The sequence below is a fragment of the Boleophthalmus pectinirostris genome, unplaced genomic scaffold (genome assembly GCF_026225935.1).
Source record: "Boleophthalmus pectinirostris isolate CB_2022bp ecotype Guang Dong unplaced genomic scaffold, ASM2622593v1 HiC_scaffold_6, whole genome shotgun sequence".
NCBI lineage: Eukaryota > Metazoa > Chordata > Actinopteri > Gobiiformes > Gobiidae > Boleophthalmus > Boleophthalmus pectinirostris.
Window position 1 is genome coordinate 32,530,398 of NW_026571447.1, and position 12,757 is coordinate 32,543,154.

Here is a 12,757-nt window from a genome sequence, read left to right on the forward strand (position 1 = left end):
CAGTATGAGCAGCTGAAATTGAATAAATACCGTATTTTTTGGGCTATAAGTTGCCCCGGAGTATAAGTCGCACCAGCCAAAAAATGTGTAATGAAGAAGAAAAAAACATATATAACTCGCACTGGACTATAAGTTGTATTTTTGGGGGGAAATGAGTCAATCAATCAAAATCAAGAGACCAGGAACCGACATTTCATCTTGAAAGGCAATAACGGAAGAACAGAGAACAGACTGTTAACGTCACATATGAACAGTTCTTCAGATAAATATAACAAACAACAGAACAGAACAAGTTTACCAAACTCTCCATCTCACTCCAAATCACTAAATCCACTGAATTCTTCATCCTCGGTGTCACTTCTGAGCAACTCCGCAACCTCCAGAGGTAAATGTAGGTAACTTCTGAGTAGCTGTTGTCAGACTCAGCATCAGTTCCAGTTAGAATTATTCTGGCCTTTCTAAATCCCGACAGGATGGTTTCGGTGTCACTGAAGTCCAGGCTTTGTCCATCCGTCCAGTGACTTCAGGAAAGTTTCATGGTTGCATCCTCCTGTTGTCACAAGTTTCTCGCTCACTCCAAACTTTCTTTCTGCTGCTCGATTACCGTTTTCAGCTGCAGATTTCACTACTTGCACCTTGTAAACTGCAAAATACGATTTTCTTTTTGGGGGCATTCGCGTTCATTTTTCTCAGTTGTCTTTATAATTCATTTAAATTTTCAATGGTACAGAAGTAATGGTGCGATCGACTGACATGATACAAACAGGACAGAGGCTCTTTCTGCAGGGGACATGCGCAGTAGAGCCAAGTGACAGTGGCACAGGAGTAAAAGGAGCAGCAGATACTGACACACAAGACTAGAGCCTCTCACAGCTGTCAGTGTGAAAATGTTATTATATAAGTCGCAGGAAACACCCAAACTATGAAAAAACTTCAGAAAAATACGGTACATGATAAGTTTAATGACAATCTCAGTGGAGACCAGAATGTGGCATACCTTTCATGAAAAAAAGTTATATTATGCGTCTTTTAAATAACAGGGATTCAAGGTTCACATATTTTCACTAGTGTACATTTTAAGATACAGCTTCTAGACGTAATTTATCTCAACATAAATTACTTGTCAATAATGGCACACTGTATCTCTCCTCTCGGCTGCCTTATTTCCTTTTTCTCTATCCATTCTTAACTTCTCTCTTTTCTCTCTCCTCCAGCTAAACCCCAGAACGCCGCCTCCACCGTCACCGTAGAAGCCGGGACCAAGAACGTGGTGGTGGCTCGCTGTGAGTCTCTGAACGGACGTCCGGCGGCCAAGATCAGCTGGGTGACCACGGCAAACGGGAACGCTACGTCCGTGTCCAAGTCCGGGGCCGATAACACCGTATCCATCACCAGCGAATACAAACTCATCCCCACCGCCGCCGACAACGGAAAGGACATCAGCTGCGTGGTGGATCACCGCACACAGACCAAACCCGAGAGCTTCCCCATGAAACTGGCCGTTCAGTGTAAGGGTCACTGTTCTCTGGTGCATGACAGGAATACAACATTTAATCATAACAGAAAAAAAAAAAAATACTAGTAATACGAAATACCACAAGATACTAGCAGTAGGAACATTATTATATACTCATACGCAGTGTTGGGGAGTAACAGATTACATGTACTGAAGTTATGTAATCAGAGTATGAGTAACTGTATTCGGTTACAGTTACTGTTTCAATGAGAGGTGATTGGATTACAGTTACTTTCTTGAAATAAATGGATTACACTGCGGTATTTTCCTGTTTTCACATTTTGGGCTAAACCAGGTCTAAACCAGGTCTAAACCGGGACTAAACGGGACTAAACCAGGTCTAAAACCAGGTCTAAATCAGGACTAAACTGGTCTAAAACCAGGTCTAAAACCAGGTCTAAAACCAGGACTAAGCCAGGACTAAACCAGGACTAAACCAGGACTAAGCCAGGACTAAGCCAGGACTAAGCCAGGACTAAAACCAGGACTAAAACCAGGTCTAAACCAGGTCTAAAATCAGGTCTAAAATCAGGTCTAAATCAGGACTAAACTGGTCTAAAACCAGGTCTAAACCAGGTCTAAGCCAGGACTAAGCCAGGACTAAGCCAGGACTAAGCCAGGACTAAAACCAGGACTAAAACCAGGACTAAAACCAGGTCTAAAACCAGGTCCAAAACCAGGTCCAAAACCAGGTCCAAATCCAGGTCTAAAACCAGGTCTAAAACCAGGTCTAAAACCAGGACTAAACCAGGACTAAACCAGGACTAAACCAGGACTAAACCAGGTCTAAAACCAGGTCTAAAACCAGGTCTAAAACCAGGTCTAAAACAGGACTAAAATCTGGTCTAAACCAGGTCTAAATCAGGACTAAACCAGGACTAAACCAGGACTAAACCAGGTCTAAACCAGGACTAAACCAGGACTAAACCAGGTCTAAAACCAGGTCTAAAACAGGACTAAACCAGGACTAAACCAGGACTAAACCAGGTCTAAACCAGGTCTAAATCAGGACTAAACCAGGACTAAACCAGGACTAAACAGGTCTAAACCAGGTCTAAACCAGGACTAAACCAGGTCTAAACCAGGACTAAACCAGGTCTAAACCAGGTCTAAAACAGGACTAAACCAGGACTAAACCAGGACTAAACCAGGTCTAAACCAGGTCTAAATCAGGACTAAACCAGGACTAAACCAGGACTAAACCAGGACTAAACCAGGTCTAAAACCAGGTCTAAATCAGGACTAAACCAGGTCTAAACCAGGACTAAACCAGGTCTAAACCAGGTCTAAACCAGGACTAAACCAGGACTAAACCAGGACTAAAACCAGGTCTAAAACCAGGTCTAAAACCAGGTCTAAAACCAGGTCTAAAACCAGGATTAAAACCAGGATTAAACCAGGATTAAACCAGGTCTAAACTAGATCTAAACAGGTCTAAAACCAGTTTTAAAACCAGGTTTAAAACCAGGTCTAAAACCAGGTCTAAACAGGTCTAAAACCAGTTTTAAAACCAGGTCTAAAACCAGGCCAAAACCAGGTGATTAACACACATTTTAACCAGGAGCTACACGTCTACAAACCTCATTAAATTTAGATGAGTGTTTAGAACAGTGGCTGAAGCAGGAGGGAGCTCCTCTGAACTCTGCCTACTGCTTTTGTGAGGAGGCACAGACACAATCAACTGGAATCAAGGTTTATCTGAAAAATTGGACAATAAAATAGTGTCAGATATGTGCTGATCAGATGCTTTGCCAGAAGGTGGACCCACTAAACCACCCAGAATTAAAATTCACTGGAAAAATAACATGATTTAATTTAACAAGTTAAGAAGTGCTTGAATGAAGTAGTAGTTCTCTTGATTTTAGTACATTTTGACTGTCTTAAAATAAGATTTGCCATCGGAACAAGCATAAAATTACAAGTATTTTCTCACTTGAAATGAGGAGAAAAATGTTACTGCTCTTGAAATAAGATTAAAAATGCTTGTTCTATCTGCAAATCTGCAAATTTTTTAAAGAGAGTCAAAATTACTCGAATCAAGATGACTACTACTACTTGATTAAAGCACTTAGTAACATTATTCTAATAAATACACTATCTATTTTGACATAAAAATGTGATTAATGGTTTAGATAGCACCACAGTGATTAAAACAGGGCATCAACTCAGCAAAAATAATGTATGCATACAGTACTGATGAAAAGTTTGGACTCTCATTCATTGTTTTTTATTTGTTGACCATTTTTACGTTTCAGACTTATACTGAAATAGTCTAGACCAGTGTATGTCATTGAGTGTCATTGTAAACACCCATGTTCTTGTTCCTTAATCTGTGTTGAACAAATATTGAATTTTATGGTACATTTGGTACAAGTTGTTTTTTTTTAAGTCTCACAAAATCTTCACTGCCCTAACCTCCCGTCTGCCTCCTCTTCAGTTCGTCCCCAAGTGACTATAACCGGCTACGACAACAACTGGTACGTGGGACGCACCAACGTGATCCTGACCTGCAACGCCAACGGAAACCCCATGCCCACCACCGTCCTGTGGAGAGCGTAAGTATCACCAGAAAATGAACAATGGGGCAAAATGATTGATATCACAGTTTGTTTAGAAACTGGGTCAAGATTATACCGTATTTTTCGGACTATAAGGTGCACTTAAATCCTTTAATTTTCTCAAAAATCGACAGTGTGCCTTATGTATTAATTCTGGTTGTGCTTACTGACCTTGAACCAATTTTATGTGGTACACGGCGCTCAAAAATCTGTCAAAATGTTTAGTACGACTTTGGTAAGCTACGAAACCGCACCGCTTGACGATGTTGGAGCATTGTTGGAGCATTACGGCTACTGTAGTCAGGAGCCTTGTGGGGTAATACACGTTCACCAAAACAGGGAGGCAACGCCGGGTGAGTTATGCCACTGATCTGCCAATGGATCATGGATACCTGGGCTAAGGGATCAGTCTCAAGTGTCGTCCGAGTTTTCACAAAGGCCGGAATCATCACCGAACAGCGAAGTAACAGCAAAGAGAATGACTCTGATAATGACGAGAGGGATCCTGGCTTGATGCTGAAATTGACCAAACTGTTAAACTCAGACACTGAAGATGCAGACTTTGGCTGCGTTCAGACTGCAGCCTGAAGTGACCCAAATCCGATTTTTTGGCCCCTATGTCACCTGTATCTGATCTTTTAATGACAGTCTGAACGACACAGATCAGATTTTTTCAAATGTGACCCAGGATACTTCGATATGTGGTCCTAAAACCGATACATATCCGATCTTTTGACATGTGACTTCAGTCTGAACGGCCAAAGTGCATTCATTCGACCTACACATTATCAACAAGCCACAAATGTCACTATTCTGCGCTGAAGTAGGCAAAAATTGTTAACGAACTCCGTGTCACTGAAGTGAAGCACATCACCACTCACCACTCTTGGCTACGTCTCCACATCTACACGTTCCTTTCAACGGACGTCGCTGCCGCTGCCCCACAAAACGCCACGGCCAAAAACCTCGTCCTTCTTCTCAATCTCCTCTTTAAAACAAGTAAGTTGTTCATGTTCTGGCTCCGGTACGAGAGGAACTTTAAAATCTCCAGGTGCTCAATGCTGCGTCCATGTTTGGACAAGTTCCGTAAACACAGAGCACACTCGCTGCGGTTGACGTCATCGTGTTTCCAGTGCACATGTGGGACACTTTCGGGCCGTTTAATGTTCACACTGGAGTCACATACAAGTCGCATTTAATTGGAAATGTGAATGACCTCGCGAAAACATCGAATTTCACAAAAAAATCCGAATTGAGCGTTAAGCCCTGCAGTCTGAACGTAGCCTTAGATGGATTTGTGGAAGAGGAATGAACTCTGTGTTACGACTGAACAATGCTCAGAGTTATTGTGAATGAGCTGAATACAGTTTGACTTATCTGACTGTTTTGTTTCGCTTAATACTCCTTATAATCCGGTGCACCTTATGTATGAAAACAGACGAGAAAATTCAACATTAATGATATATAATCCGGTGTGCTCTATAGTCCGAAATATACGGTAATTGTTTAACCATCCATTGTTCCCCTATCACTCCATGTTGTCTTTTAAGGGGTAACTAAAGCAATATGTATATTTTGGGAGGTAGTACTTTGCTGTGATTGGTTAAATCCACCTGTCAATCACTCAAACCTGACAAAAACTGACCAATAAAATTAGTGGGTGTGGAAATGTTGCTGGCATCATTCCATGTCTGAGCACAGAGCTGAGTTTATGTCGCAATACGTAACATTTCTGGTGCAGAGACTGTCACCGGCTTGTTTCCATGGCGATGTTATAGTTTTGCCTAGAATGTTCCAACGGTACGACATTAAAAATCTCCGTCCAGAGAAGAAGGTGACTCCAAAATGCCAAGTTACAGGGTCAGATCTGTGGAGCGGCGAGTTCTGTCTCTCTGTAAGACAACAGAACGATATTATTCTTTTGGCAATCAAACACTTTAACCGAATAATTGCAGGATAAATGCCGCACTGTGGAACAAAAGTGGTAAATACAAAGTAGTAACATATCCATGGAGATGAGCAGGTCTTCAGAAAAGTCACATATTTCACCTTTCATCAGAAAACAACCCAACAATTTCTAATCACGAGGCCATATCACGATTCAGTGTAATGTTATCACAAACTCTAGCACCCTCCAGTCTGACCTCTGCACTCCTCTATCTCTCTATCACTTTGTTTTCTCTTTCACTTCTTCACCTCTCGCTCCTAGGTCCCCAATCCTCACAGAGCTGCAATCAGCGCTTTTATTATTGCCACTACAGCGTCTCTGCTCTGATTATGGAGATAGCCGCATAATTTCCCATAATGGACTCTGTGACTTGAGATTTAACCCTCGCATAATGAGAAACACAATTCGACTCCCTACGCTCCATTTTTCCTGCATTATCACTTATTAACATAACTGTGACAAAATTCAGAAAAATGAAACTCGTACTTTTATATTGCTGGAGATGAGATTTTGGGGTCTGGTGTTTGGAGATTTTCTGCAAATCCCCGTGGTGTATTTTTCTCGTAGATAATAGATTGTCTTTTAGAAACTTGAATGATTCTGCGCTGTCTATCAAAGTGAGTAACGTCGCTTTTTAGAATTTGAAAATGCCAATCTGTGCAATTAAACGGATATAAATAAAACTGAGGACCAATCGTTTCAAATGGTAATCCGGCTCTGTCAGTAAAAGCATGTCATCCACAACAGAGTTTGGACTTTGGAGCAATAAAATGGACTCTACTTTGCATAATTTGTTTCCTCTCAAACCGAAAACACACTGTTCCACTTTGTGATGTCATGTGGTCTTACAGGAAGTGATGTTTTTAAACTCCGTACTAGGGATGGGCATTCGATTACATTTTTTAAATCGATTGTCAGGAGAATTAACGATCGATTATCTATTAATCATTAACGTTTTTATATTAAAATGATCATCATTATTATTACTATCTGCACTACTAATCTGCATAAATAAATTCAACTTTACGACATATAAACCGTAACGACTCTAGAGCCACATCAGCCCGTTTGACATTATAATGTGTTTAATTGCAGTTTTGCGCAAATCTCACAGAAACAAAACTTAAAACCGCATCGCTAATTTGCATAAACTAAGAAAAGAAAAAAAATACAGCTCTTGTGTCGCTGATGCGGTTCAACTTCTGTCGGATTAAAGGACATGACTCAGGTGAATACAGGTTAATGTGACCAGATTTGCGTTTGTCAAAACCAGGACACCGTACGGGGGGAGGGTGGTGGAGACTCGTCATCGACATTGCGCGACTCTCACCTGGCAAAACTTTTTCCCACTGGACACAAAAACATATGTGCTGCTTTGTACACTGTGCACATGGACTCACACTTGTCCCGACCGGAACAGAAAGCGTGGAATTTCTTGTACAAATCATCGTTAAATACGCATTTGCGGCACGTTGCAGACTGACCGACTGTTTGTGTCTCGCTCCTTCTGAGTGCAGAGAGACACATGTACAGACCTGTTTGGTCACGCTACACACAGCAACCTACATTCGGTTTGTCGATGAAAATGAACGTAATCGATGAAATTCTTAATGATCAATTATCGATTATTCGACTAATCATGCGCATCCCTATTCCATACACTTTCAGTAGAATCATTTGGATCATTTCAGCCTTAGAATTGTCAGTCTCTTTTAAACTGAAGGTTAAAAGTGGCTGTAAACATTGAAACTGATGCTTCATGACATCACAAGTTGGAACAGAGTATTTTTTTAAGTTTTGGAGATGTAGACCGACTAATAATAAAGGGCAAGGCAAGTTTATTTGTATAGCACAATTCTTACACAAAGTAATCCAAAGTGCTTTACAGAATAAGAAATACATTAAAATCACAATACAAACAAGAGCAATCAGAGATAACAACCTGGTCCAGTTCATCACCACAGAAGCAGATGATGAGGAGCCCAGCCCATATTACATGACATTTGTGTGATTTTGGTCACTCATGAGAACGTCTGTGTTTACTTTTTCTGAGATTTTGAGACCACTCCCGTTGTTCTAGCTTGATCCTTTAGAGTTAGGACCAAAAACGCATATTTGACCTTGTTGACCATGACCGGTTTGAACCTGTAACATCCAGTGTACCAACTCGTGTGATGATTGGGTGAATATTTTAGCCCGCAGAGGGTTCAGAAATTGCTGAAATTGCCGATCATTTATAATGGCGTGACCTTTCAATTGACCTCGGATTGTCACCAAACTTTTTTTTTGTGGCAGCGGCAACGGGGGCTTGACCCACGTACCAAATTTGGTGACAATCGTTCATAAGTGGAGGAATTAGCACGGGTGGACAGACACACAGACACACAGACACACACACAGACACACACAGCACAGACACACACAGACACACACAGACACACACACACACAGACACACACACAGACACACACAGACACACACAGACACACACAGACACACACACAGACACACACACACAGACACACACACAGACACACAGACACACACAGACACACACAGACACACACACACACAGACACACACAGACACACACAGACACACACAGACACACACACACAGACACACACACACACACACACACACACACACACAGGACACACACAGACACACACGGACACACACACGGACACACACAGACACACACACACGGACACACACGGACACACACGGACACACACACACACGGACACACACACAAACACACACACAGACACACACAGACACACACACAGGACACACACACGGACACACACGGACACACACACACACACAGACACACACGGACACACACAGACACACACACACACACGGACACACACGGACACACACAGACACACACACGGACACACACGGACACACACAGACACACACAGACACACACACACACACACACACACACACAGACACACACACACAGACACACACACACAGACACACACACAGACACACAGGACACACACAGACACACACACGGACACACAGACACACGGACACACACGGACACACACAGACACACACACAGACACACAGACACACACACACAGACACACACACACACACACACAGACACACACAGACACACACACACACACACACAGACACACACACACACAGACACACACACAGACACACAGACACACACACACACACACACACACACAGACACACACACACACACACACAGACACACACACACACACAGACACACACACAGACACACACACACACACAGACACACACACACACACACAGACACACACACACACAGACACACACAGACACACACTAAAATAAACTAAAGTAAATAAATAAAATAAACTAAAATAAAAAAGAGAGAGAGACATTAAATGAGGGAGAAGAATGTGGAATGAAAAAATGTTTACTTTTCAGTCATACTCAGCTAAACTGAACTGTTTTGAGCCTGGATTTAAACAGTCAAAGTAGAGTCTGTCTGACATGTTCAGGAAGACTGTTCCAGGTTTTAGCTGTGTGAATCTGAAACTCTGACTCCCCTTGTTTAGTCCTGACTCTGGGCACCAGCAGGAGGTCGGTCCCTGAGCTCCTCAGAGTGCGAGATGGTTCATAAGGAACTAACATGTCACAGATGAACTTTGGTGCTCGCCCATGGAGAGACTTGTACACAGACAGATCCACTTTAAAGTCTATTCTCTGAGCCACAGGAGCCAGTGCAGAGACCTGAGCCACAGGACGCATGTGCTCGTACTTCCTGCCTCGAGTCAGGACCCGAGCTGCAGCGTTCTGGATGTACTGCAGGGTTACTCACAGGGTTACTCAGACATGTGTGAATGAAAGAAAACACAACTCCAGGTCTGTTTTTTAAGGAGTTAACAACATTTGAACATAGTTTAAAGCAAAGTTTGTGTAATATAGGTCCTTTAAATGGCAATGATCAAAAGCTGTTAAAAAGAAACTCCTTGATAAACATGCATTCTTAGTAAGTGAGCTCACCTCTCCTCAGACCTGACTTGTAAATTTTTCTGGTGCGGCTGCCTTTGTCTCTGTGACGACAGATAAGTGAAATGCCCTACTTTGTAACATTCCAAGCTGAGCAGTTATACCTCCATGAGTCAAGCAGGTAGCAGTCCGACCACCATAAAAGTTGCGTAGTGGTTCGTTAATTTCACGTGAAGCACTTTAATCAGCTGGAGTTGCTTTAAAGTGCTCTATAAATAAACTTGAATTCAAAATTGGACTGTTGCCATCACAAATAACTATTGAAATAAAAATATTAGCCTTTATCTTTCTGTCCAGTGTACACAAAATGTTGTCCTTAAAAGAAAAGTCATTTGAATAAACTGTTAAAATAGAGCTGAATGAACCTTGCCAGCTCTGAAAACCCCAACTCACATCCGTGTTATTTCATATTTGGTCACATCAGGATGTTCAGACACAGTGAAGGTCCCAGAGAGTCACTTGAAATTGTTTTAAACGAGCTACTTAAAGGTGCTTTGTTTATCTTTTCTGGTGGAGTCGGTCAAATGTTTTTCTCCACGGAGATGTTATTGCTTTGTCTGGAATGTTTTACAGTGCGGTATTAAACCTTTCTATCTTCATGGAGACCAAATCAGACCAAGTTACAGGTCAGAAATAGAACTAAGCAGATTTCTCACCAAATCTTTTCACATTTCTATGTCAGGATGTCGGGAAAGATGTCGGACACAGTGAAGGTCCCAGACAATCACTTGAAATTGTTTTAAATGTGCGATATAAGCAGAGGTAGGACCAAGTCTTTGTTTTGCGAGTCTCAAGTAAGTCTCAAGTCTTTGACCTCAAGTCCGAGTCCAGTCCCAAGTCAAATACAGGCAAGTCCAAGTCGAGTCTTGAGTCACTGGCCCATAAGTCCAAGTCGAGTCCAAGTCGTCTGCTTTGAGCTTTAAGTCATTTCAAGCCTTTAAACAACAAATACAACTTAGATTTTTGCAATTTATAGCATTTTTAAACTAAATTGTTCTTAAAAATCATGGTATTTATAAGTATTTGTTTAAAAGTTGTAGAAATGTGAATGTGAATTTTTCCTTTTTAAATGTTTTGGAAAGAATGTGAATTATTACGGTCAGAACAGAAAGAGTTAAGATTTAAAAGTGCTTAAAAACAGTTATTTTGTCAACTAGTCTAAGCATCAAGTCTTCTCAAGTCACAAGGCTCAAGTCCAAGTCAAGTCCCAAGTCACTGACCTTCAAGTCCAAGTCGAGTCCCAATTCTTTGTCTGTTTTATCAAGTCAAATCTCAAGTCCTAAGAATAGTGACTCAAGTCTGACTCAAGTCCAAGTCCCCACCTCTGTGTATGAGTAAACAGTAATTGAACATTTTACTTAAAACTGTCCAAATGTTGTCCAGAAAAGACATTTGAACAAAGAATTGGTAAACTTTACAACATTACAAATAACTACTGAAATCAAAATATTAACCTTTATCTTTTTGAGCTGCCCAAAGTTCACAGAATTTCTTCCAAACAGAAAAGTAATTGGAGTAAACTCTTCAGAATACATGTCTGTGTAATCCCTCCGTCATCCAGGTCGGTCCATAGCAAAAGAAAATTTCTATTCGGACTTTGACAAAGGTTTTTTGAATGACGCCACTTCACAGTTCGTCCAAAAAGCTCCTTCAAGTTCAGGTCAAATTGCGAAAATCAAAATATTAGCCTTTATCTTTTTTGAACTGTCCAAGCAACGAAAAAAAAAACATTTGAACAAACTCTTTAAAATAGAACTGAGCTAACCTAAATGTCGGATTTGTCTTGCCAACTTTGAAAACCACAATTTTCACGAAATATCTTTTCATATTTCAGTGTCAGGATGTCAGGAAACAATCAGTCCCAAACAATCAGTTGAAATGGTTTTAAATGTGCTATATAAGTAAACAATAACTGAACATTTTACTGAAATATTAGCCTTTATCTTTTTGAACTGTCTGAAGTTCACAAAATTTGGTTCCAAACAGAAAAGTAATTGGAGTAAACTCTTCAGAATATGTCTGTGTAATCCCTCAGGCGTCCAGGTAGGTTCTATAGCAAAATAAATTTAAAAAAAATGGACAAAGTTTTTTGAATAAAGACACTTCACAGTTCATCCAAGCAGCTTATTCAGTTCAGGTCAAATTCAGGAAATCAAAATATTAACCTTTATCTTTTTTGAACTGTCCAAGCCAAGAAGAAAAACATTTGAACAAACCCTTTAACTCTTTCCCCCTGGACGCTACTAGGAACAACCCATACATATGTTACTAGGGCTACACCCATAGAGCATAACTGCATAAAAGAAAACAGACTTCCACGAGTGATTTCAGGGCAATTTTGGTTCATAATCGAGTATAAAGCCCGGATAGTTTGTTGGGATATCGCAGGACTCCACACAGACGCATCAGCGGCATTCTCATCTGCGTAAGATTCACTCTCTGTAAGTCCGTTGCTGTCGCTGTTTTCCACTTTATAATCACCCTCATCATCACTTTGAAATCTATAAAAGTCACTTTCTCTAAACTTATCCATAAAATACGTCCGCTCCTCATTATTTCTAAAACTGTGCGCCGCAGCATCGCGATCTTTCCATTGCACGTGTTTCGTGTTGTGTTTTTTTCCGGAAGCTACAATCGTCACTATTTCGATTAACTTCGGAAAAAATCGGCGAAAACATATCCTTGAATCCTATTGGTCAG

The 12,757-nt window shown here is 41.1% G+C and overlaps 1 protein-coding gene across 2 annotated transcripts in view; it reads left to right on the forward strand.

Moving 5' to 3' along the window:
* si:ch73-22o12.1 (nectin-2) overlaps positions 1-12,757 on the forward strand; it is a 529,204-nt gene that overhangs the window by 176,964 nt on the left and 339,483 nt on the right. For both annotated transcript variants that reach the window (XM_055163568.1, XM_055163567.1), the window contains exons 4-5: positions 1,215-1,508; positions 3,954-4,071. In XM_055163568.1, coding sequence (XP_055019543.1) covers positions 1,215-1,508; positions 3,954-4,071 — 412 coding nt within the window. The remainder of the gene's footprint in view (positions 1-1,214; positions 1,509-3,953; positions 4,072-12,757) is intronic.